At 41.0% G+C, this 27674-nt stretch overlaps 1 protein-coding gene across 6 annotated transcripts in view; it reads right to left on the reverse strand.

Annotated features, from left to right (window-relative positions):
- Nucleotides 1-116: 116 nt before the first annotated feature.
- Nucleotides 117-27674, reverse strand: part of adgrd1 (adhesion G protein-coupled receptor D1) — a 49457-nt gene continuing 21899 nt past the window's right edge. For 4 of the 6 annotated variants that reach the window (XM_058390405.1, XM_058390406.1, XM_058390404.1 and 1 more), the window contains 12 exons: nucleotides 17059-17132; nucleotides 15439-15562; nucleotides 9952-10055; nucleotides 9741-9852; nucleotides 8375-8528; nucleotides 6888-6954; nucleotides 6219-6285; nucleotides 5564-5655; nucleotides 4587-4713; nucleotides 4337-4378; nucleotides 2460-2552; nucleotides 118-1884 (listed from right to left, as the gene is read on the reverse strand). In XM_058390405.1, coding sequence (XP_058246388.1) covers nucleotides 1789-1884; nucleotides 2460-2552; nucleotides 4337-4378; nucleotides 4587-4713; nucleotides 5564-5655; nucleotides 6219-6285; nucleotides 6888-6954; nucleotides 8375-8528; nucleotides 9741-9852; nucleotides 9952-10055; nucleotides 15439-15562; nucleotides 17059-17132 — 1152 coding nt within the window. In that variant the 3' untranslated portion in view covers nucleotides 118-1788. Of the gene's footprint in view, nucleotides 1885-2459; nucleotides 2553-4336; nucleotides 4379-4586; nucleotides 4714-5563; nucleotides 5656-6218; nucleotides 6286-6887; nucleotides 6955-8374; nucleotides 8529-9740; nucleotides 9853-9951; nucleotides 10056-15438; nucleotides 15563-17058; nucleotides 17133-27674 lie in introns of all 6 variants that reach the window. The other 2 variants (XM_058390402.1, XM_058390401.1) reach the window with 1 other exon arrangement.

Genomic DNA, 27674 nt, shown 5'->3' on the forward strand with positions numbered 1-27674 from the left:
TATATATATGTATATATATACATATATATATATATATATATAATAGTGAATCCTTAGACTGGGATGATTTCTGTGACATAAATGTGCTGAGAAACCTTTCACACAACCCGAAAAAAACATCACATCATACTATAACAGTATATGTAACTTTTATTTTTACATTGGCATAAATAAAGAGTTAAGTCTCACCTTCGCTGTCATGACGTAGGCCACGTGAACCTGAAAGTGACACTGCTTTTCAATTCTAACCACGTCCAGACTGGCAGTAAGGATCACAACACTTCACAGAATACGGAGGCTCACATTATTAATCGCACGAAAAAGCAAAACACGTTGCTTATCTTAACACACTGTACATCGCTTCATCATCGGCATTATATATTCGTCAGCTGTTTCTCTTCTCTAAAAAAAAAAAAAAAAAAAAAAAGAAAGAAAGAAAAAAGTCCAACAATTTTACTCGAAACTTGCCTTTTGTTTCAAATTACTTTGGAAAGGTCAAGTTTTAGGAAAACTCTCGGTCAAAGATGGCAGAGTGATGGGAATTTCACACAGGGCATGGTCACTGATCAGCGTCATTCCAGTCACTGTAGAATGAAGACGCATAAACCACTTACAGGGGCAAGAAGCTGAAGGATTTAGAAGAAACTGCTTCACAGGTACATTAGATTTAGTTTATATGTATTAAAAAAACAGAACAAACATACCAGAGAGAATGTGTTCAAGGAGACAGGAAACTGTGACCAAATAAAGAAAGGCAAGAAAGAAATCTTCTGGTGTTGGATCACAGTGACATTATTCTCTACCTTAAATATTTACGGTATAAGACGTTAAAGGAAAACGAGAAACCCTGACCTCCATTTTAACATGTAATATACAAGCTACATTTGGCACAAAAGCTGATGTTGATCTTGACGAAGGTCAGACACATCTGAATCACAATGGGACGAAACAGACGTATTCTGCTATCCTAAGAGTTACGATATTGGTCTAACACCTCAGTTAGAGACTGTACAATTAATAATTAGTAGCTCTTTTGGGGGACATTTCTTTAAACAAAGCTGTCTTGTCCAACAGTAGATATTTATGAATGCGACGTCGAGACAATAATTTACAGTTTACGCAGCATAGGAAGAGAACAACATACAGCACGATATCACACAACAACGGAACGCTACGTTTTTTTTGGTTCCTCTTTCAGGAATGTCTTTTGTTGCAGCCATGAAATCTCACCAGTTAAAACTAAAAGCTCATAAATGGAAAGTACTACATGGCTGGCATGTGACCCAGGCATGGTTTTCATTCCATCGATTCAGACTAGGACGGCGAGCTGTAAAAGCACGGCTCGGTAGCGGCGGCGGCAGCAAAATGAGCAAAAAAAAAAAAAACCTCCTCGTCTGGTCGATGCGAGACGCATCTTGTGTCACAGTTTAGTGTCGAGTCACAGACAGCAGTGGAATCCAGCAGCTACCGGAGTTACGAGGAGGACACGTTGAAGTTGAACACGGAACAGAGAATAGTTATCCAACACGGCTCTTGTGTTTTCATCTGTGACTTTTTTTCTATGGCTCTGAACTGTTGTTTGTCTTCCTAAAAGTGAGTGGTGTCAGTGGGTAAGAGTGGGTGACGTCAGTAAAAGTCCGCTATTAGTCTTTCACCCGGTCTCGTGAGAGCGTCGTTAGACCGCCGAGTCGTCGTGAAAAGGAACGGTGGCTAAATCAGCCAGAGTTTCTGAGAAAGTACGGCTTTCGTATGTATATTTTGTGTTCAGTAGCCATGGTCCGTTGAGTCTTAGAGCGCTGACAGGTCGATGCGATTAGCTGAGTTGGTGCTTTTGTCCCACGTGTTCATCCGTGTCGGGCTCACGCCCCCTCTGTTACCGTTCATCTGTCGGAGAGAAAAAACCACAGTTAAACAACATTAGGATGCTTCACCTTATACGCTTTATCTTGTAAGAAATAAAAACACTTGTTGATGTGCTCTTTCAGTAAAAATAATCACTGACAACACTGGAACATTTATTACATCCTAAAGTGTTTGATTTGTCTTGTAATACAGCAAATTTGTCAAAATATCAAGCCATGCTTCTGAAGACTGAGACAGAATGTAACCATACAGGTTGATAAATGTTTTCTTACATTTGTCATCTTACAAATACCTGTGAAAGAGATTTGATAATATTCTTTATAATTTTATTATACCGAGCACCTGAATATAAAGCCAGCACTATGCTCAATCTGCTATAATGTTTTTTTTTAATATAATCATTTAATAACATAAGCTTCACCAAGTAGCTCTCAGTACATTTGATATTTTAAAATATTTCTGCATTGCATAATAATTTGATGTGACATGCAAGCTCGAGTTCCCTGAAGAGATTTTAGTCATGAAAGATAATGCATAAGGCAAAGAAAAGGGTTTGTTTATAAAGGTTTATCTATAGAGTGACGCTTTACACTCACAATGTCTGAATTGAAAGGCTTGACGTTGATGTTGCGGATGGAGCTGCTGGTCAGAGACCACACTTTCGTCTTGTGCTTGAAAGCAGCTCGGACCTGAGAACAAGGAAATAAAGTCTGATTAACGATTCAGTTATACACTTATACTACAATAAGTGTAGTGCTGCATCATTTCACACCAATCATTCATAACATTATGACCAGTGAGAGGTGACGTGAATGACGCTGATGATCTCCTCATCATGGCCCCTGTTAGTGGGTGGGATATATTAGGCAGCAAGTCAACATTTTGTCCTCAAAGTTGATGTTAGAAGCAGGAAAAATGGACAAGTGTAAGGATTTGAGCGAGTTTGATGAAGGGCCAAATTGTGATGGCTAGACCACTGGATCAGAGCATCTCCAAAACTGCAGCTCTTGTGGGGTGTTCCCGGTCTGCAGTGGTCAGTATCTGTCAAAAGAGGACCAAGGAAGGAACAGTGGTGAACCGGCGACAGGGTCATGGGCGGTCAAGGATCATTGATGCACGTGGGGAGCGAAGGCTGGCCCGTGTGATCCAATCCAACAGACGAGCTACTGTTGCTCAAATTTCTGAAGAAATTAATGCTGGTTCTGAGAGAAAGGGGTCAGAATACACAGTGTATGACAGGTCAGGGCTGTCAAAAGGGGGAGTGACACAATATTAGGCAGGTGGTCATAATATTATGCCTGGTCGGTGTAGTCTAGTGTTCTAGAGTCGAGTTTGTTCTTGCCTTCATGTGACAAAGTTTCTAAGATAAAAAAAATACACTTATCACAATTTGGTACATAAACACAGCTTGATTTTGTGGGCAGTGGTGCTTTAGAGCTTAAAGTTTCTGAAGTAGTGATTGGAAGATATATCAATCGATTATATCATATCCCAGGACTGCCGTAGTATATGCAGCAATTTTGCTGTTGAACGAAATCATTAGCAAACGCCATGATGAGATCATAATCAGATAAGCTACAATTACAATTGCACAATTAGATTCGACCGCAATCAAGCGGATAATTCGCATATTTATACTTGTTACAACGTCATCTCAGTTTGTGTACTTACAACTTTTATAGCTCATTTACGAATCACCAGTTCCAAGAGACATTTGTAAACATGGCATCTCATTACTGTAGTTAAAGTTTTGATCCATGCGGATAGCTATGAAAGTTAAGCGCCTGACTCATACACCGACCAGGCATAACATTATAACCACCTGGGCACCCTGACTATGCAGCTCCATGAGAAACAAACTGTTATGCACTGTGTATTCAGACACCTTTCTATCAGAACCAGCATTAACTTCTTCAGCAGTTTGAGCAGCAGTAACTCGTCTGTTGGATCGGATCACACGGGCCAGCCTTCACTCACCACGTGCATCAATGAGCCTTGGCCGTCTTATTCACTTCACCTCTCACTGTTTAGGATGTTGTGCCTGATATAATGTTTTGCCTCACGTGAGAATGGATACGTATGAAATCTGTGTATTTTGATTGAGACTATAATTACTTTTGACAATGCATTTACTGCATAAAAACAGTGCTGCCTTTCAGGAAGGCTTCTGAATATCTGAATAAATGTAAATACATAACTATAAACATCTCACTATAAATCTATGAGATATATATATATATAATTCAAAATAATTAAATATAATATATTAATCTAATGAGACACCGCAGTGCTCAGCTAAATCATTTCTGCAGGGAATCCTTCACCACAGGGTGTCACTGTGACACTCGCCAACGCTTTAAGCAGCAACCTGAGCGCATGGACGTTGTACACACCACGCCTACGCTTCATCTATTCCCAAGATATCGATGCAGCTATGACCTACTCACAGCTGCACAAACAGTCCGAGACTCACCTCCGAGTTTAGCAGACAGTGGAAGAGGAAGATGAAGAAGCCCTGCGAGAATGAAAACACAGAAGAGATGAGAAGATAAATTAAAGACGCTAAATATTCCTGCAATCATTTCCATCCGAAAGATTTAGGAACACTATTTTCATAAGCTGTGAAAACACATTACTGGGTCTAATCATTCAGAAGGATATGTAAAGGTGACGTGGCGCTCTTTTCGATCATTAGCGTAATGGTGTGAAAAGTGCAAAGAGACCTGTAGAGAGTTGAACACTGCAAACATGTACTGGAAGAGGAAGGACTGATCGTTCACAGCCAAAACGCCGAAGATCCACGAGATGCCCAGGATAGGCAAGAGGACTGCTACTGCTTTAGCAGTGAGCCTACACACACACACACACACACACACACACAGTGAGAGAATTAAATCCATCCTGTCTGCATAATACACTTGATAAACATTCCAGCATTATAGACATGACACCTGTGGATGTGAAATCTCATGAATGGAGAGTTTTGTGAGAAACGTATGGTTTTGAAAACAGTAAATTGTTTCGTTGTATAAAATTCAGAGGAAACTCTAGCATTGTGGATGTGACACCTATAGACAGTTAACTGTAGCACAAAAGAAGTGACATAATACTGATGACGTAATATTTTTTCCAAACAAAGGTTGACATTCCATATCTTTCGTTCCAGTAAATGTTGTGATTATATATTTGTTTGATATAAATGCAAAAAATGATGAATATCTTCATAATAATAATAATAATAATAATAACAGCAATAATGATAATATTAATATCAACAACAACAACAATTTTAATAATAATAATAATAATAATAATTAAACTATTAAACTTTTAGGCCCTGATTTATTTAATGCTTAAGCTTTTAAGTTTTTATAATATATCATATATACAGAAAGTATTATTGTTTTTTATTTATTTCATTTCTTTTATTTAGTATATATTATATTTGGACCCGTTTTTGTGACTCCTCCGTCTCAGTGGAAGTATTTTACATGCACACTGAAGTGATGAATATCTGAATTAATTAAAAATAAATTTATTGTTTCCTCTCTCCTACTTTGCTAACATAATTCACACAATTATTTTCTATAAATCACCCATCCAGTTGCTTATGCATCTCATAAATATGATTGCCGTGTCTTTAACTGCCACGGATAAGAAAATATTTTTTCTATAATGTCTGAAGGATGTGGACACTCACTTGACAGAGTTAGCATCTCCTTGTACTTTGTAGTTCTCTGCACTGATTCTGGAGATGATCCTCGTCACAGCAATAAGGATTCCAATGTTCACCTGAAATGCGCAGATAAATTTTATTGATTTTATTGAGGATCAGAACTGAACAAAAGAGTTTCATTAGACTTGTCATCATTGTAAAAGATCTGATTAATGCATTAAATATGTACACATGATCAGGCATAACATTTTGACCACCTGCCTAATATTGTGTCTGTCCTGCTTTTGCTGCCAAAACAGCCCTGACTCATCGAGGCATGGACTCCACTAGAACCCTGAAGGTGTGCTGTGGTATCTGGCACCAAGATAGCAGCACTTATCTTAGATACTGACCACTGCAGACCAGGAACACCCCACAAGAGCTGCAGTTTTGGAGATGCTCTGATCCAGTGGTCTAGCCATCATAATTTGGCCCTTGGTCAAACTCGCTCAAATCCTTACGCTTGTCCATTTTTCCTGCTTCTAACACATCAACTTTGAGGACAAAATGTCGACTTGCTGCCTAATATATCCCACCCACTAACAGGTGCCATGATGAGGAGATCATCAGTCTTATTCACTTCACCTCTCATTGCTCACAATGTTATGGCTGATCTGTGTAAGATTGCGCTCCCACTTACCATAATGACGAACAGAGCGGGAGCCACGAATGCCCAAATAGCGCCGTTCTTCAGAGACAGCCAGCAGCTGGACATCAAAAGCACAGAGGGACAGGGAAAGACAAAGCAGTCAAATCTAAACACTTTCACATCCATTTATCTTCTCATATACACCGCAGCACTAAAGGGGACGTTCTGACGCTACTAATCCTGCTCTATGGAAAAATGTGCTATTAGTTGTTTCCTGTATATGATACTGTGTCAAAGTATTAACAATAGCTTTTACTATTTTTACCCAAACACATGACGCTGTATCTAGCTAATACTTGTTTGGCTGACACGAAGAGAACTTTGAAACAGCTAAGCCTTAGATATTAGATACTTTCCATGTCCGGGCTCTGAAATATACACTGATCAACAGAGCCGCACAAGCCATAGTTACAGAGTTGAAATAAAAGTAAATCTATTTATCGCCACTTTTCAACACACACACACACACACACACCATGTGCTGAGAGAAATTCTAGTTGTATGATTACAATTAATCATAACTGAAATCTATTTATTTTCCCCTTTTAAAGTACACACTGATAAACACATGAGCGTGTGCTGTGAGGGAAAAATAGTTACGTCATCACAACAAACTCTCTTTCCACATTCACGCGACTCCGCACGTCCAGCGCTACTCACTTCGCGTCTTCTCCGTAACTGCTCAGTGACGATGTTATGGACACAACGCATATGACCACTGGAGACCCTGGGGACAAACAAACGAGAGAGAGAATTTCACCTTTTACGCCCCAGATGTGTAAAACGTCAGCCCTAAACAAACCAGAGCAGCGGAGTGTAATAGGAGATTTCGGTGCTAGTGAGTCTACGCAGACCATTCTTCCAGATCGTTATTTTTTTGTCTTGAGGGAAACGGGCATCAAATGGCCCCTTGTTCCGCAGGTTTCTTTTACTTTCTTAACACGCGAGCGGTGACGCGTCAGCAGACGGACGGAGCCGTCGCTCACCCTGATCGAGTGATGTCGAATCAAAGAGACGGAAATTAAAAGCGAAGCATCAAACACATTCCTGAGGCTAAAAATACCACGCTGAAAAACTGCTAAAGAATGATCAGGACTTTTTTACGATCATGTCCTAATAACTATAATAGGAACCACTGGAACAGCGCCGGCTCGGTCTGCGCTGCCACAAATAAAGAGCTGCGAATGTTTGCCAGACGACATTTAGAAAGAGGGAGCCTCCATTCTGAGGGAATGACTAAAGGTCTAAGTAGGAACATTTCACTGACTCATTCTATGGTGTGTAACCATAGCAACCGATAAATACTTTCAGCTATTTCATAATCTATAATGGGTTTACTTACAGTGCAAACATCATAGCTTGGTTAACTTTCACAGCTATTCTGAACACATGCAAGCAATTAATGTTTTTTTTTTTTGATTCCTTGGTAAAAACACGAGAAGTGTGTGTGTGTGTGTGTGTGTGAAAGAGACAGACAGAAAACGAAAGAGATGAGAGAAAAAGGTTAAGAGAGGATCCACAAAGAACATATGTGCATTAAAACATCTGCATGTCTGAGAACATCTTGGTGATTAACAGTGACAGCAGCATTAGCAAAACATTCCTATGCAGTTTGGGGCTCTTTAGCGTAGTAACATCTCAGACTGATGAAGAATGACCTCCCACTCAAGTGCTCACACACACACACACACACACACACACATACTGTACAGTGATGTTGGAGCTGCTTCATTTCACTTTTTACTTCTTATGGTATATAGATCACGCTAAACAGTCTCATGGTACTTGGAGTTTCCAAATACAAAAAGCAAGACTTTTAAAAAATGTAAGAAGCGTCTGTTTATTCGTCTTCTATTCAAAACAAGATATATCTCCATGTTATCTAGAGGATTTATTTGCTAAAATAAAATAAAACAAACAACTCTAAATATAAAAATGGTGACAAAGCCCATAAACTCTGCAATATGTTGAAGTAAAGGAATTCAAAGTCAATTTGCTCTGGTGTTTAATTTGGTTAAATTTCTAGTTACCGTATATACCACCCTATAATTTAGTAATCATATAATTAAAGAATTCTCCAAATTCTTCACCTCACTGGGATTTAATGGCGTGTTTAAAAAAAGACAAAAACATAAGGGCTCACCCACCCCAGCCTATGCCGTAGTAGTAGAAGTGTTTGCTGCCCTCGGAGCCGAACACTTTAATCACCATGCTGTAGAGATGAAGCCCCTCCACCAGCATCCAGGCGAATGCACACAGGAAGAAGAAGTGAAGCAGCACTGCCATTACCTTACAAGGCAACTAAAGGACAGAGAAGAAGGGTCAAAGGTAACTGCGCAGTTATACACTGTGGGGCTTTGAAAGTAATGGTGAGGGTGTGTGTGTGTGTGTGTGGGGGGGGGGGGTATAGGTATACAATTACTGAGTAAACACATTACACACTGGAACAACCCCAACATCCTGAAAAGGAAAGAGGCCACCAGAGGTCCATTGCTAACTGGATATTATTCGCATTCCTGGGTCATGGTATGATTTTAGCCAGTTTTCTTCTGGGTCACGACGTGGTTCAGAAGCAGTCCACTAACCAAACACTTCCATTCAATAGTGGTCAGACGGTTAACACACACCGAGCACTGGAAAATATGCTTTAAACGCACACCTATTAGGTGAAATACGCTTTCTCTACTAACCATTGTGTAGCTTCTAAAACAAAACAGAACCTGTATTTGTCTGTTCATTATAAACTCATCTCAGTTTATAAATCAGGCAGTGGGAAATGGAGGCACAGAGCTCATATCCAGTGGAGATGTGTAATGAAATGACATTATGCTCTGCTCCAGGAGTGAGAGTGGTCACGTCCTCAGATGGGAGATCTGAGCTGAGGAAATTAAATCACTTTGGCGCTTTATTGAATCTGTCTGACAGCCCCGCTGGAGGCATGCGAGAAGATCAGCACATTCATCTGACTTTACCTTTGCCTGGACAATTCACCGTAACAAGACATCTCCTGTTATCGCTGGAGAAGAAAACATCCTGCTGCAAGAAAGGACATAATTGTATTTGCTGTAAGCACTACCATAATAATAGGCATCATGACCGGGGAAATGTTGATGACAACTGTCTGGTTGTTATTGTCGTCCAGTCACTCAGAACGCACGTCAGGATGGAGTCAGACTTTGACTGAGATACAGACGTTGTTCATAAACTCCTAAGGGAATTATCTCTATGGCCATAATATAAACACAATGGCAACAAAGAAAGTCTCATGGAACTCGATTTTTGACTCTTAGTATTATTAACCTCCAGGGAAGCAATTGTTTTTTCTCATGCCCCAACATGGACGTAAACAAAGGGTCAGTGTCTCTAAGGGAGTTAAGGGTTTCCGTAGACCCTTACTTTTTATGAAGCTTGGGACGGGAACTCACAGACATCAGACACCAGTACTAGGAAGCATGTCAGGAATAAGATGAAAGAGAACAACGGACCAAGAATCACGAAGAGGAGGACACTTACCGTGCCGGGTTCAAAGCGGAAGCTGATGAGCAGAAGGATCTGTGCCACCAGGATGGCGAAGGACAAGTTAGCGTGGATGTGATAGCGCTGGTTCCGGATGGTGCTCACGGACCTACACACAAACATCATAAGCATGTCCAGAGACAGCTAGCAGCGTAATAACAAGTCAGAGTGCATGAGTGTATTCTTTTCTTAAAGCTAGCATACTCACGAAAGCACAGCAAAGGTGACCAGGGTGATGGCCAGACAGAAGATGGAGATAGAGCAGCCCACGTAGGTAATGGTGGAGAGTGCGATCTGATGGCTCTTTCCGAGCTGCATAGGATCAAACACAATCAACAAAAATTATGTTAAATTTTTATAGTAGAAATAATCCCAAGTAATACATTGACATGTTGGTAAAGATTCAGTTAACTCCTGGGGAAAAAGGCTTTTATTTCAGGGTAAAGACACTCCAGGAAGTGCTCCATCTTTTACATCATCTCCACACAAATCCAAAACAAGTATTGTAAGTTTAAAACACATCCATAAATTATATGACTTGGACAACTACAACACCTATAACAAAATTATGATAAAGGTCAAAACAATAAGTTTGAATTAAAACAAGGTGTGTGTAGTGTGCATGGAATGTTTACTGTGATGCCTGTGTCTGAGATGAATCACTTATACCTTGTAAAATCAACTGATTAATAGACATACACCAACCAGGCATAACATTATGACCACCTGCATAATATCATGTTTGTCCCCCTTTTGCTGCTGAAACAGCTCTGACCCATCATGCACTGTGTATTCTGACCCCTTTCTATCAGAACCAGCATTAACTTCTTCAGTAATCTGAGCAACAGTAGCTCGTCTGTTGGATCGGATCACACGGGCCAGCCTTCGTTCCCTATGTGAATAAATGAGCCTTGACCGCCCATGACCCTGTCACAGGTTCACCACTGTTCCTTCCTTGGACCACTTTTGATAGATACTGACCACTGCAGACCGGGAACACCCCACAAGAGGTTTTGGAGATGATCTGATCCAGTGGTCTAGCCATCACAATTTGGCCCTTCATCAAACTCGCTCAAATCCTTACACTTGTCCATTTTTCCTGCTTCTAACATCAACTTTGAGGACAAAATGTTGACTTGCTGCCTAATATATCCCACCCACTAACAGGTGCCATGATGAGGAGATACTCAGTCTTATTCACTTCACCACTCATTGCTCTGAATGTTATGGCTGATTGGTGTATTAGACGCATGTCTGGAAATCTTATCCTGTAAGGGGTTTTATTTAAGCACTGGCATATTATTAAATCAATACGTTTCGTGTCATATCTAAGTGGAATCTTTACCACATTAGATTAGTACACTGGAAATGAATTAAGAGCGGCTGCACAGTTCCATCGGTCTCTCCATTCCACACCGTTGTTGCTTGAACAAAACCACATTGGGTTTTTTTTTATCAAGAATATTTATGCAAATGTGTTATAAATAGGTCCACTTTATTCAGCAGACCGTGCCGCTGAAAAGGTCAGAAACCACAGGAAGGTTGGGATGACGTGAGCTGAATAAACACTGAAATTCCCTGCAAAGTCAAAGCCTACTCTTGACTGATTCGGTTGCTTTCCATATGTTTAATGATAAAGTTAAGAAAGGTTGGAAGACCTATTTTTTTTAAACCAGAGATGTTTAATCCTAACATCTGGTCAATTCATTATTACGGACCGCTCGGAAAAATAAATGTTGCTCTAACAGTAGCGCTTCAGGGTAAAATATCAACCGGATCACCCACTGAAGTCACTGTGAAATGAATTATATGCCGAACTGTCTCTGCTTTGATCATCATTCTGAACACTACATTTCAAGCTCAGGTATACTTGACCATGACCATGAGCAAAAAAAAAAGAAAGAAGAAGTGACTATTATTTCTGCCTGGTGGGCTTCAGAGAAATCGGATCAACCGGAGACTTCCTTCAGGCTCGTCTGCATGCAAATAACGGACCCGAGATCAGCGGAAAAATAAAAAAATAAACATACTGAAATACAACAGATTTTCAGCAAAGCTTCCATGATCAAGTCAGATAATGAAAACAGTTTTATTTTCCCCTGTGGTGGCATGTTCTCATAAAACGATTGTTCTCATAGCTGGACGTGATGTACACTAGAACGTCCTCCTGTTTCGTGATTATGGAGAGCCCAGAATATCTCCTGTATGCGCATCCCAAAAAGGATGATCCCTCAGGCTGGAAGACTGTGGCAAGCCGCTAATTAAAGCCTTAAGACAAGCATAGTTTAGAATCTCAGCTGGAACAGAACTGAGTGGTGACAGATTTTATTTACGAATCCAAAAAAAGATGAGTTGCACTGCACCTGGGTGACCAGAAAAAGTTGTAAATCATTGCTTGGTCTTTTGGAGTTGTTTTTGACTGAAATTTTGATATGGATGATGAACCACATGATATTATATGATCTAAGCCTAGTGTACCATCTTAATGACCAGACGACACTGGACTTATTTCACAATGAATGACAGCAAAGCAATCAAAGCGAAGCAGAAAATATCAAGTAAAGGATATTTCAACTGCAGCATCTTTCTGTGATGCAACTAACCTGATGAAATGTCTTATACATAAAACTCAGCACAAGTAGATTATTGTTAACAGCACGAGAGCAAACAAAAAGGGTCAAATTGTGATGGCTAGACCACTGGATCAGAGCATCTCCAAAACTGCAGCTCTTGTGGGGTGTTCCCGGTCTGCAGTGGTCAGTATCTATCAAAAGTGGTCCAAGGAAGGAACAGTGGTGAACCGGTGACAGGGTCATGGGCGGCCAAGGGTCATTGATGCACGTGGGGAGTGAAAGGCTCACCCGTGTGATCCGATCCAACAGACGAGCTACGGTTGCTCAAATCGCTGAAGAAGTTAATGTTGGTTCTGATAGAAAGGTGTCAGAATACACAGTGCATGATGGGTCAGGGCTGTTTAGGCAGCAGAAAGGGTGACCTACACAATATTAGGCAGGTGTTCATAATGTTATGCCTGGTCGGTGTAGCTAGCTAATAAACTTGCTGATGTTATAAAGAAGAGCTAAAAACCATGTACCCTGGCATCCTTGACTGAAATAAATGTGCTGGAAAAGTCTACCCTTGACATACCTAGCCATACCATGGCTCTTATTCAGTATCTCCTAACCACTTTGTTATTTATGAGCTGACAATCTCCTCTGGTCCACTCTACTCAGCCCACACACTCGGCCTCCTGTGAGACACATTCACACACAATGCCGAGCTTCAAATTAACCAGATACAAAATGTACGCCCTCTCTCTCTCTCTCTCTCTCTTTTTCTCTTTCTCTCGCCCGAGTGTCTTCTCATCTTCTTCCAAAATGTCATCTGCTCCAAAGTCTTGGTGAGATTTAGTGAGCTCTTTGGCCAATCATAACTTGTACGCTATTGGCTGGGTGTCCATTAAAAACAAAGCTAAGCATCCGATTCAGCAATGAATCTTTTTTTTTTTTTTGGAGATTCCTACTGAGACCTGACCTTAATGTCTGAGAAAGTGAGCTTGGCAAAGACCGATAAGAGTCTCAAAGGACTGTACCTTACTGTTTCTCACCAATCCAAAAAAGCTTAAAATAGACTAGTGCTTTGGTGAAATATGGCTCTGTAGTAATAATACTAGCAGAAGTTGAAGCTCATATGGTGCACACTTAACCACACTTAATGGAGGCTCGCCCACAAAAATCCCCTTAAAACCGCAAGAAATGCGTGCTCCCCCCCCTTCCTTCCTCAGGACACACGGGTCTCAGGAACGCTGCTCCAACCATGTCGGTGGACCGCTGACTGGACTCCAAAATCAACCTAACCACATCAATTAGCACGGAGGCAGTGAGTTCCTGGAGTATTACCAAAGAGTAGTATTGAAATGTAAAAAACAAATGTCAAGTAAACTTATGCCTATATATAGACCGGCGCTAGTATGAAAAATTTATAGTGTTATCGTTTATCTAAGAATTTTGGTTATGCCATTAATATCGGGGCCTTGATCCAAGTGAAATAAATAACATAACAATAAAACAAGTAGAAAAATACGAGATTTGAACTGTCTAAAAGCTGCCTAATGGATAGTGAAAAACAATTTGGCTGTGGAAGCTCACTTGAGGTTTAAAAACGATAGTCGTTAAATGATTACGCAGCTGAGACTAGTAACATCTGGTGTATAAACAATTAGTGCGGCTCTACACGCAGTGTTTTGAAAACACGCTGTTAACAGGCTACTTAATAAAAACACTAAGCAAGCACTAGGAAACAAAATAAACGAAATCATATCAAGCAGGATAAATGGCACAGGGGGTCTGAAAATCGAATAAATATAATGTCAGACATCTTTATATTAGATTGGTTTCAGACATTCCATCGTGATATAGTGCGAACCACAACGGTTAAACCCATTATCTCATGTTATTTTTGGTTTGTTTGATAAATCTAGTTCTGCTATTATTTTCTAAAAGAACACAGTGTGTACTGATGGTATAGTTATTACAGGACTTACTGCCCAGGTAACGGTGAGAGATCCTGCAAAAGCCTACTTCATTACACCCTTTAGATTTTGCTGGTGTAGCAAAATGAATGCAAAAATGAATGCAATTACTTTGCTGAAACAAAACAAGATGTGTCTCTAGTGCAAAACAGGTTGTGCTCCTGATGTAAATCAATTCCTGATTTATCGACTGGTTCTCGTCTCCTCTAGATTCCAGATGCAGTTATTAATTTATTCGCTAGTTGTTTATTGGGATTATCTGGCACTGTTTCTCAGTCTCAGTAGAGCATACACAGATCAGGCATGACATTATGACCACCTGCCTAATATTCTTTGGGCCCCCATTATGCTGCCAAAACAGCCCTGACCCGTCCTGCACTGACCCCTTTCTATCAGAACCAGCATTAACTTCTTCAGCAATTTGAGCAACAGTAGCTTGTCTGTTGGATCGGATCACACGGGCCAGCCTTCGCTCCCCACGTGCATCAGTGACCCTTGACCGCCCATGACCCTGTCCCTGGTTCACCACAGTTCCTTCATTGGACCACTTTTTACAGATACTGACCACTGCAGACCGGGAACACCCCACAAGAGCTGCAGTTTTGGAGATGCTCTGATCCAGTGGTGTAGCCATCACAATTTGACCCTTTTTGTCAAACTCGCTCAAATCCTTACGCATGCTTCTAACACATCAACTTTGAGGACAAAATGTTGACTTGCTGCATAATATCACACAAAAAAATGAGCTAATTGCAGCTTCTAACCTTTTTACTTCATAGTTGTGTGCTACATATCAATCTGCACAATGAATACTGTTATACATTCGAAGCACACCAATGTATTATCCATCTGCCATCATATCTATCACTAATGATCAATTCATCTATCTCTTTCTGCACTCTTCATCCAGGAGCCACTGCTCTCACCGTCACGATCCCAGTAACGCTCTACTGTGTTCACACTCAAGCATGCCTATTTCCTGTTTTTATTCACTCATTATTCTTTCCTGTTCAGTTCTTTTGAATCTAAGCAATATTTCTGAGCTTTCTTGGTGGTTTTGCTCCCGTTTATCTGCATTTGTCCCATTGTTTGACCTCTTTGTCCACAATCCTGCCTGCTGTTTGTGTTGAGTTCATCACCCATGATCTAGTGGATTATTCTCACCTCCACAGGAACCACCTGCATGAGGATGGCGAAGTTGGTCAGGTGGTTGCACACGCAGACCGAGTAGGAAAGGTTACCTCCAGCTCTCAGACAGCCGTTGTTGGACCATACGCCTTCCTTAGAGCTGTGAAACACACACAGAAACAAACACACGTGCATTATACTCTTCACAGCTGCGCTAGGACTCTCACTATACTCCAAGTGTGAACATCTGTGTCGCAGCTTGTTTATCAGGCACACAGATAGGTATCACGTATTAAACCAACATAATAGTTCAGTTACACATGGCAACGCTTTCTTCATATAAACAAGCATCTAATAATGGCTCACACTAAACACTGCCACTGAAACGACAATATTCCTGACCTCGTTTTCAAGGGACCACAGATCTGTACTCTAAGCCTCCATCGCTTGTGCTAGCATGGATGTTCCAGACACCTTTAAATCACGCTGTGTAGCATTTTACCTTACTTGGCTTGACAGACAACTGCTTAAATATTACAAGCATGTGCTCAAAAGGAGATATGACTTCTAAGCTCAGCAATCTAGCAACACCACAAGGAAATATGAAGCCAGTCTGAAACCTAATTTCAGTGATTAGATACAGACCCTGCTTAGGTTTTTGTGCATATTTAGTCTTATCTAATTTGCAGCTGCAGCTATCTTTCCAAACGCAGACATTCCACCATTTCCCGGGGTTGGCCTCCTGTCCATCTTGCAGGAGTGAAATTCCATTAAATACCCCCAGACGAGAGGACGAGAGAGAGAGAGAGAAGGAGAGAGAGAGAGAGTGAGAGAGAGAGAGAAAGGAGCGGAAGGAAGGAGTCTCCCTCCAAAACAAACATGCAGTGTTCCTTGCGATTTACAACCTTCCTGCAATCCTAAATTTGGCAGCAGATATTGGTCCTAAGTGATTTCTCAGTATATTGCTTTTCTTAACACAAGATCCTTTAATAAATGAAATGTATGGGACCACAAACTCAAAAGACTGCGGGATGGTCCACTGACATGAACCTAAATTTAAGAAATAACTAATGGATTTTGGGTTCACGTATAAACCACGGTCAGAAAATAATGTGCATGAGAAACACTGCTCTATGTAATTTTTGGATTACAATGCAATCTATGGAAGGAATAAAATATAATGGGGTGAGTCGGAAAATAATCAGTGATGGGTTGCTGGTTACTGATATCACCCTGAAGGTGACTAATTTCCTATATAACAGCATATGTTTTATTCCTCTTATACCACAGTAAAAAGCCAACAATATTTCAATAATTAACAAACTACATTTAATGGAATGGAATGGACACAAAATAAGTTAGCTTTACTCTAAAGCAGCTAATCCATTCCATCATCAGCCTCTCTTTTTTCCATTCTCTTGAAGTTATCAAGACGGAAAAAACACAGCTTGTCAGGTTACCGAGAAACCGCAAAGCGTAAACAGCTCTGTTCTGTGGTGAAAAACCTACTGACCGTGACGAAGATTATCCACTGAATGCAGTCTGGCTAATTTGAACACGATACAATTGCAACGTAAATACAGTCTGGTAATGACATGTTCCAGCATAATAGTTTCTGATAGCTCACATGTATAAATCAATCATTTTGAGACCCACCTGTAATCCAGGAAGGCGCAGTAGAGGAAGACTTTGTTGCTCTCGTTCATGGCCTGGAGTTGTTGCTCCTTGCTCTGTAACAGATTTTGAGGATTGTTACATCTTTTCCCAGTCTGATGAATCATACCCAACATATCAGAGAGCAGAGCGGAGAGAGCCAAGCATTAGAGTTATTTATTCTACTCCCTTTGGTGGAGCTGAGGTGTGAGATGACAGTAAGGCTGTCACATCCTAAACGGAGGAAGCCAAACGATGAGGCAAAAAAAAAGATGACTTATCACCATGGCAGTGTTTGTGTAAAACAGGAGTGCATGTTCGGCCTGGCTTTCTAAACGTCATCTATTTGTAAGAACCAGATTAAAGGAGAGGACAGGCGGGGGGAAAAAAAAACAAAAAGCCAGTCACTGAACAAGCTGCTAGAGTGGAAAGGGAGCTGAAGATTAGATTTGGAGGGGTGCCATTTCAATTGCTGGACTCTCGATGTGGCACAGCCAAAGTAAAGACTAAGGCTGAAGAGTTAGAGCCAATTCTATCAGAGTTCGATCCAATAAATCAGATCTAGGAGCTGGGCCGTAGTAAGGGATGGAGAAGGGTTAGGGAAGGAAATCATTAATCATAATGGTTATTATCCATTATCAGGGCAGATGCAAACACAATGAGATATACTGAATATAGACTTAATTAGTGTTGACAATAATCAGCTATTATATAGTTCTGCTGGTTTTCAGTGTGTGTGTGTGTTTTCTTCTGCTTAATGTGAACGCAACACCGCAAAAAAAAAAAAAAAACTTAACTCATGGAGCCTCTCAGCTCTCAACAAACACCATGCCAGCTCTAAATACTGGAAATAAGTAATGACACAACTAGCTGCTCCTTCCAGCATTTTCCAAATCTTCCATGCCACGGCTTGGCTCTTTGGAAGCTTAGCTGTGCTTAATGAGGCTATTAGCCACAGAGCTGTGCCTGTGAAGGTGGAGACTGTTTAACTAAGCAGGTGCCAGCATAAACAAGCATACGACTGCTTTTGTTGTGCTGTGATTAACTTATATTGCCTGATGGGTGTAGAGCCGGCTATAAACATCTAAAGAACGCTAAGCGCCTAATTATAGCCCAACCGGGAATACTGTGTGTATGTGTGTGTTTTGGACAGATATGTAGAGGAATCAGAGGAGTAAATAGTAGACGTGGAGTGAGGGGCGTTATTGATATGTAATAAAACTCTCTCTCTCTCTTTCACTGTATGTTTTCAGTAAGGACCAATCATTTTTTCCAGATCATTTTTGCGATGCGATCCAGCAGGTCCCTGGAGCCTCTGAGCTAATGGCCTGAGGAATGCATGTGTGTGTGGCCATTAGCACTTGGCCATGTTTTGACTGTGAATCAAAAAAAAAAGAAAAGAAAAAAAAAGAAAAAGCAAAAAGCAGTTTCCAGAACTGAATTAGCTGGTTGTTGAGTACACAAACAAAATGTGAGCACACACATGTATTTGTATGCACACACCTTCACACTCTTCCAGGCGCCTGGACCTGCGTCTCTGGCCTGCATTCTCAGTCTCTGTGATCAGATATGTATGGATATGGAAAATGTGAGAAGGAAGTCTAGTGTCTGAGCACCACACCATAGCTCTGTCCTCACCTAATCTCTCTCTCTCTTCTCTCCCTGTAATGGTGTTGCGATTAGTTCGTCAGCAGTCAGAGATCTCCTGCTTCGTACTACACCTTAATAGCTCCGACCTGCAATCCAGCTGTGTATATGTGTGTGTATGTGTGTGTGTGTGAGAGAGAGAGTGTGTGAGTGTTTGATTTTATTGCAGTGCTGCTCTGCTCCATAAGCCTCCGTCTGTGTATTAGAGTTAAGCAGATCCAGATGGAAGAGGGCAGGGCTATACGCCACATCCCAACATCTCGGGGTTGGGGGGTTCACTACTACAGCAAACACACACACACACACACACACAGAGAATGTCTTCACAATTACTAGAAAATAATTAACATTCTTCCATCTGTCTGTCCACCTAGTAATCGTCTGGTCTAGTCCCTAGAGGGAACCAACATGTATCTACCTAATTATTTACTCCATCCATCCATCTATCGGTAATACAGTTTAATTATGGAAGGTATATACGTTATACGTGTCTACCATCTAACTATAAACCCCTTCATCAAACCAGCCCTCTGTAATACTCGCTAATCCTGGAAGATTCTTAGCGACTATCTATCTGAACAACCATCCACTCAACATCCTGTATTCATCCACCTTTTTTGTCGGTACATCTATCAATCCTACTCTCTACATACTTTCTCCATCCATCCCTTTATCTTTTCCCCTCTCAGCTATTTCACTGCCATGTTGACAGCTGCAGTAGCAGGAAGTGATTTTCCACTTGTGAAATGTAGAGAGCGGGGGAAACTCTGACCCGTACTGACAGTGACCAGACACTCATGCCTCTGGCTCACCGTTCCACAGCCACACTGACAAGAGGAGAGAATGACAGCATGGCTTTCTCCCTCTCTCTCATTTCCTATCTATCCATTCATCTCTCTCCCCCCCTCTCCTGCGCAGACAGGTGTCAATCTTACGGCTCAGTGGACTGCATGAGCTACGTGTTTGTGTGTGTGTTTATGTTTGTTGTTTGCGTCTGCCTCGTAGCTCTCAGTATGTGCTGGAGCAGAGTGAAAGCGCTCCAACACTTTATTAACAACAGAGGCCTTACAAAAGAGCTCTGGAGTAGCTCACTTTCAAGAGCAAGTCATGGTGAAAAAGCGAGTGAGAGAAGGAAGAGAGAAAGACCACATAGGTAAGTAATTACTGTGAGTCTTTTGTAGAAAATGAAACAAACATTTAGGTCTAGTGAGTTCACGAAACCTTACTTATTTCATTTAGACCTGGAAAGTTAATCAGTGTGCCATTATGCAACCTCGGTTCTTTCGAGAGGTGCTTGGGGAGATGCCATGACGTATTTCTTTAGCCTATCACATTGCGTAATCTTATGCCAGAGTGATTCTGAGCCTCACACGGGCACACACTTGTAATTAAATTCTAATTCGCCTTTTTGTGTCATGGTGTAATTAACCGGGTCCGACTCCTTACGTTATGTGCTCTCTCGGTCCACAGCTTTGCTGATTGGTGTGTGTAATGTCAGGTTTACGCTAGGCTTTTGTCTCTTGTTGAGTCGGTTAAACATTATTTCCAGTCAAGACGCTGAATCCTCTAGCGTAATTCCAAAGCTACACATAAACAATGCATAATTAGGTAGAACCGAAACAAACTGATATTAATTCGAAATTATTAATCACTGAAATGCCTGGCTTGTCTTCTTCACACCGAAATAATTTCATCTATACTGGAAAAAAAAACAAAACTCATGCCATTTGGCTGGTCAGCAGAGGTTTCTTGGCGCTGATTCTCTGTTAGCCATTTTGTGTGATTGGATTATTTTTCCAATCAAGCGACCAGTGCTGCTCTTTACGGCAAAGGAAATCTCTGCAGAAAGAATCAATGATCTAACAACACAAACACAGACTGTTAAATGAGACAAAGGAGAGAAAAGGATTTGTAATCTCTCTTATACAACGGCGCTGTTTAGTTCCGTAATCAGAAGGTGTGAATTCATTTTCTTTCAGAAGCTCCACATAATGTAAAGCCTAACAATCATCAAATTTATTAGTATTGTTGTCCTTTCGGCTGCTTCCTATTCGGAATCGTCACAGGGGGATCATTTGGTCCGCATGTTTCGATTTGGCACAGGTTTTACGCCGTATGCCCTTCCTGACACAACCCTCCCATTTTATCCGAGCTTGGGACCGAGAGTTAACTCTTCGGTGGCTGGGTGGCCTTCCCAGAAATGGAACCCGGGCCACGGCAATGAGAGCATGGGATCCTGCCGCTGGAACACCAGGAGGCATGAATGAATTGATTAGTAATAGTAGTTTTTATTTAATACTTATGGAAGGAGACTCTAGTGAAAGCTTTGTAAGGCTTTGTAACAATCAATATATTTTCCATCATGAGCAGTTTCTTTATTACACATCAAAAATGTTTGTATTTAATAGGAATCAAAAGAAAAACAATATATATATATAAAACATATGGAAATCTAAACTCCGGAAAAAATATCATCCACGAAGGCTTTTTCAAAACGAGCCCCAGGAGTAAGTAAACTGTGAATCTGGAAAACATTGACTACCGGTAACTCTCTCTCAATGTGAGAAACTCTTTCTGTGCTTGATCTGCCCATGATTACATCACAGTGTCCCACTGCTCACTTACTCCTCAGCGAGACGTCATGTAGTCTCCACCCAGTCTCGGTCTGCGCTGCAAAGAACACAACACTGATTTACTCACACAGGGTCAAACGGTTAGAGTAATGAGATGACTCAAGGCTTCAGTGCACATCCTGTGATTCAACACCGTACAGTTTTATCACTGAGGAGAGCATGCAATTCAGATCCTGATAACTAGCTCGATACCGCGCACACACAAACCAGCCTAAATGAGATAATGCCATTAGATTTACTCGCTCCTTCCCACGCAAATGCAAATCGTCCGATAAATATCTCTCTTTGTACCCTCCATACAAACGCACAGGCTCCGTATTCATGTGTTGCCCTGTTCTGTGGTGAGGCGTATTTTAGGAACTGCCTGCTCTAAATAAAGTGTGTGGCTTGGGCTAGTGATGCCAGGGCACACTGCCACAACACACAAGATACACAACCACTGCCTTTCAATCTCAACTGCTACATCCCAGAGCCAGCAGTACTCTATAATTGAGCCTACGCACTGGTGAGGCCATAATTTTGAGAGTCTGTTCTTAGACACACACACGTATGCACGCAACACAAAGGTTAATCAACCTGCTAGCTGGATCCAGGCACATTCATTGGCAGGGATATGGTTTAGCGGCTGGCCGATGACTGAACCTCTGTTCCAAACTTATACCCAACCGCGTGGCTCATTCCAGGTTAAAAGCCCTGTGGTGCTTGTTCCTGTGCTGCAGGATTTTCACATAATTCCACGAGAAACTATTTCCCGGCCGCCGAGAAAAGCAGACCGATCGTCAGGTAAAACGCTGAGAAAGGATAGACGCGGTAACTAACTATTCTGCGTAATAAAAATAAAAAGACACGGGAGAGTCAAACAATTTTTATTCGGTTTGCACAAAATCTTAAATGTCAAGGGGGAAAAAAAAAAAAGTTGGAGCGGTTACTTGCTAGCATTTTCCAAAAGTCCCAAAAGAGCAATCACACACAACAGCAGCCAGAGGAAAAATCACTCACAAACTGAAATTTGATAAATGATGTGTGTGTGAAAGTGAGAGAGAGAGAGAGAGAGAGAGAGAGAGACAAATCCAAATATGCCACAAAGCCTTATTTAACTTTAAACAACCACGAAATGAAGCAAATGAATGCTCTCCGTTAACAGTGGGCCAACAAATGCTGAATTAATACAATGTGAACCCCAGGCACAACCTCTGGTTCTCGTTCTGAATCCAGAGCTCATGTGTGAAGTCGAGCAAAAACACTGCTGGACTTTCTCCTGATGGTCTGCGAACTCAAAGAAGTAATTCAAACCGAACTGAAACCCTAGAGTAACTCCTGAACATCATTCATACACGCGTAAAAAGATCGTTCTAGAAGAATTTTGCGTTGCTGATATGCTATTTTAATAACTTAATGAACATCACATCATAGAATTAAAGATATCAAACTTGTCTCTTGTATGTTTAATGTGTAGGTGGCTTAGTGGGTAGCACTGTTGCCTCACAGCAAGAAGGTCCTGGGTTCGGCTCCCAGGTTCGAACAGGCAGGGGGCTTTCTGAGTGGAGTTTGCATGTTCTCCCCGTGCCTACGTCGGCGTACTCCGGTTTCCTCCCACAGTCCAAAAATGTGTACATTAGGTTGATTGGTAATTCTAAATTGCAGTGGCCACATAGTCAGCGCTTTCCTGATCTAAATGAGGTTCGAACACTAAACTTGTGTTCCTTCAGGGCTTGACACTTCAAGCTACAAAGTGTATATTAAATAATTCAGCACTTTCTGTTTTATAGCTCTTTACAGTCGGGGGATTTTACAGCACCTTCAACAAAAAACCCTATCCTAATCCTATACTGTGGCTGTAAACTGGCAGTGCATTGAGGAAAATATGAAGGGGGAAAAAAGAGTAGAAGCAGGAAGCCTTCCAAGAACAGGAAATAAATCAGGGCTATGATGGGAGGGATGGTGTATCTGCTGCTACAGAAATGACAGGAGGAAGGTTTTAATCAGGACTGGGAGAGGAGGAGAGAGAGAGAGGGTTGTAGTACTTAAGAAAGGTTTTAAAAGTTAATCGCAGAGGATGACAATATGATCGGAGGGGAGAAAAAAAAAGATAAAAAGATAAGAAGGGAAGGAGGAGAGAAATGATATACAGGGTAAGACATAAATATAAAGAGAGCAATAAACAGAGAGATGATGTTTAAAAAGAAAAAAAAAAGAAAGAAGAGGAGGCCACACATCCCGCAGCTCCTGGCTACGATCGTCCAGTGTAAGCCAGACCTCCATCTGCTATTGATCACCAAACCTCAACCGAGAGCGATACAGTGACGAAAGTAAGAATAAGCGGATTTCAGACATGCCAAGAGAGCGAGCAAGAGAGAGAGAGAGAGAGAGAGAAAAGGAGTGATAGAGATTCATTCCCAAAGGCTTTGGGTGTGTCCTGGAAGTTATAAAAAGCCACTGGCACGGCAGAGCGCTTATTATTGTGGTTTAAAAAAAGAAAAAAAAAGATAACACACGTTACTCAGAAGGAAAAGATTATCAGAACCACTTCATGACGTCCATGCTTCCTCTTTCTTTTTTGCCTAATGTGTTCTAATAATCTGAGATTTTGATATCCTCCTAGGAAGAAAACAGTTCTGCAGAAATAGTCACACACAGAATACACACACACACACAACACACACACACACGTACATAAGCTAATGTCATTGAGTGGACTTATAATTTTTAAAACACACAGAAATATTTATACATGAAATGAAATGTCATTAAAACTTCAAGTAGACAAGACAACTGCATCTTTGTGGGCTTTAATATTTATATCTAAGAGTATGAGGATGTGCGCAAATGCTCACAAACACACACACACACACACACACACACACTCACACACATGGACACGCACGCACAAGCGGCTTGTTGTATGTTCTGTCTGATCTGCTGCTGCTTTATTAGGCCGTAAAGACAATGCAAGCTTGTCATAAAGCCTCTTTTTTTGGCCTACTATTTGACACTAACCAACCACGGCATTCCTGATGAAATCACTCTTTCCGTTCCTTGATCTCGTGCCATCGATGTGATGTGTTTCCAATACAGGAATACCTCAGGAAAAGAGAAGAGGAGTTGAGGAGAGTGGTGGTTAGTTAGGTGAGGAGGAGAGGAGGTGAGGTCCTGTCACTTGGCTCTGTTCCTCTCTCTCTCACTCTCTCTCTCTCTTGCGGTCCAAAGGTAATAAATCACATTCAGAGCCAGCAGCAATCATCTCACACACACACACACACACACACGGTAGCTATGGTACATCGCTGGGAATCCAGGATGAGAATGAGTAGCCTGAACTGAAAAGCACTGATAACACACTGACTCAGTAGCAGAGACACACATACACCTATGCTTGTTTTACTATCCTCATGAGGACCTTCCCTTACTGTATCTAATTAATGCTATACTACACCTACGTCTAACTATGTTTATATATATATATATTTATATATTTATAAATAAATACATTTTTCAATTGAGGAAAAATCACTACAGCCTCAAAGGGACATGAGGTCCCCACCAAGATATTAAAGCATGCATGTAAACACACACATACATACAGCATGAATACAGTACACCGATCAGGCATAACATTATGACCACCTGCCTAATATTGTGTCGGTCCCCCTTTTGCTGCCAAACCAGCCCTGACCCATCGAGGCATGGACTCCACTAGATCCCTGAAGGTGTGCTGTGCTATCTGGCACCAAGATGTTAGCAGCAGATCCTTTAAGTCCTGTAAGTTGCAAGGACTTAGAGGACTTAAAGGATACTTACAGGACTTAAAGGATACTTTTGATAGACACTGACCACTGCAGACCGGGAACACCCCAAAAGAGCTGCAGTTTTGGAGATGCTCTGATCCAGTCGTCTAGTCGCCATCACCATTTGTCCCTTCGTCAAACTCAAAGCTCAAATCCTTACACTTGTCCATTTTTCCTGCTTCTAACACATCAACCTTGAGGACAAAATGTTGACTTTCTGCCTAATGTATCCCACCCACTAACAGGTGCCATGATGAGGAGATCATCAGCCTTATTTACCTCACCTGACATTGGTCATAATGTTATGCCTGATCGGTGTATGAAGCAAATATACAAAAAACTTGTATCCCTTTCAAGATGTTGTTTTCACAAGGAACAATTGCCTTTCATTATTTCTAACTGGTGGGATTATTATTTAAATTGACCAGAAAGTATGCATCAATAACAACCTGCTGATTTCTTACAAGAAATATAAAAATAAATAAATAAATAAATAAAGACAAAGCAGAGTTACAGATTTCTTCCTTCATTCATTCACAGAAATAGAGAGAAAAATTAAGACAAATTAGGAGTAGATCCGAGTTTAGGAGTACTATGAGTACCGACACTGACACTCCTGCCAAATACTGCTTCCCTGATATCTTAATGTCCAGCATCCTTTCTAAACCGCGACGCTAACCTGAAGCTAGTCTCTTCGCCGATCTTTTTAACGTCTTTTTACATCGTTCTATCTTTCTACGCACCCAAGCACAGCACAAAAGCTTCACGCGTAAACAAACCGTGCTTTGATGAATAATGTTCACGTCCCCCCAAAAAATGCCTTTTTGAACACCTTTTAAAGATTCTTAACTTTCGTGATTATTTCTCGATGCGGTTAGAGATTTCCCGGCAAAAAAAGAAAAAAAGTCAACAGACGTTAAAAGAAATCCAGATGTTGATTATGAAGTGTTTGTATTCATACAATATAATATATTGGACTGTACTGGAGTTTTTTTTTTATATATATTTCATAATGCACCATCGCTTGCCAGTAAAACTCATATTTTCAGTTTACTAAAAGAATCTGGCAAATCATTTGTGGTGACAAGTCTCTCCCTTTGATCAATCTGTGCACTCAAATGAACCTGGTCTGAAAGCCTATGAAGAAATGTCTTGAAGTGATCGTTCTTCCTGATTTCCACCTTCGCTCTTTTCTGACCCAGTTCTGCTCCAAACTCAAACCTCTCTCTCTCTCCATCCCCCCCCCCTTTCTTTCAGCCCTGAGACAGAAAGGTCAAGCTTTAACCACATCCTCAGTGAAGCAGAGGGCAGCGCTGTTTTTAGGTGGCTTTGGCAGACATTTAAAGAGCATACGTTATGAGTCTCTTTCTATTCAACTCACGATGGCTTTCTTTCTGTTTTTCTCTCTCTCAGCATTCTGCAGCATGATGAAATTCAGTACTGGCTCTCTGATTGTATTGTTGCTGTAACACAGGAACACGAAAGACCATTAAGAGCAATCAGAGAGTTTAAAAAAAAAAAAAAAAAAAAAAATTTCAATCCCGTTCAACATCAAAATCAAACAGGACTTGGTATTAAAGCGATTCGTTTTGATTGGATCCGTTTTGTTTCTTCGTTGAATACCACACACTACATTCCACACACACACACACACACACACGATCAGTGTATAAGTCAAAAAAAGTGGAGTAATCTTATTATCAGCGGGACGCCGGGTCATTCCCGAGTTGTGCACAGGAAGAAAAAGCAAAAGGAGGCCTCGCACACACCCGAACGGATTTGATTTAAGAGCTATACATGCTTAAAACACCATAATAAAAACCAAAGCACGAGGGAGGAATTTGGACTGGATGGACTACATTTGGAATAAATTGTTTAAAAAACACAGGCAAATGGTCTGGGTGTTATTTTTGTGTGAGATCCTCTTCCCTGGGCTTGGATGAGGGTTTGTGTCTCTGTTTGTGGGTTTTGGATGAAGGGGATGGATGGAAGAAGAAGAGGCGGATTGATATGTGTTGAGTTAACAGTTTTATCTAATGTATCACAGCACTAAAATCTGTCAGATGTTGTTAAAATGACGAACTGGTTTTAATGGAACATAAAGTGTTACTAACAGTAAGTGGAAAATGAAATGCCTTTGGTAAACTCTCGCTCTCTCTCCAGCTATTTTCTGTTTTATTAGTCACCTCAACTAGCTGCCTTCCATGTCATTTTTTAGATTTTTAGATGCATTTCCCATGGAAAGCTGGCAAATCAACACATCTTCACGTCCATCTGTACCACAATCCACACAGAGAAATATGTCCCTTGTTAAATCAAATAATTGTTCCATTTCAGAAAACCCCGACGCCGGCCAGCTCTGCTTTTTCTTTTGGCAAGGCACGTGTTTTGTTTTAGGGTGCTTAAAGACGGGCATGCGCTGGGAAATGATGGAAACTGAAATAGATCTCCATGGTTAGCTTAGGCGTGGTGTACCCGTGTGAACCCCCTGTACTTAGGCAGTATGCCTCTTTTCTGACACGAACCTTACTGAGGTAGGGGGAAAAAAATCGAT

Source organism: Hemibagrus wyckioides, linkage group LG05 (assembly GCF_019097595.1).
Source record: "Hemibagrus wyckioides isolate EC202008001 linkage group LG05, SWU_Hwy_1.0, whole genome shotgun sequence".
In the NCBI taxonomy this organism is placed as follows: Eukaryota; Metazoa; Chordata; class Actinopteri; order Siluriformes; family Bagridae; genus Hemibagrus; species Hemibagrus wyckioides.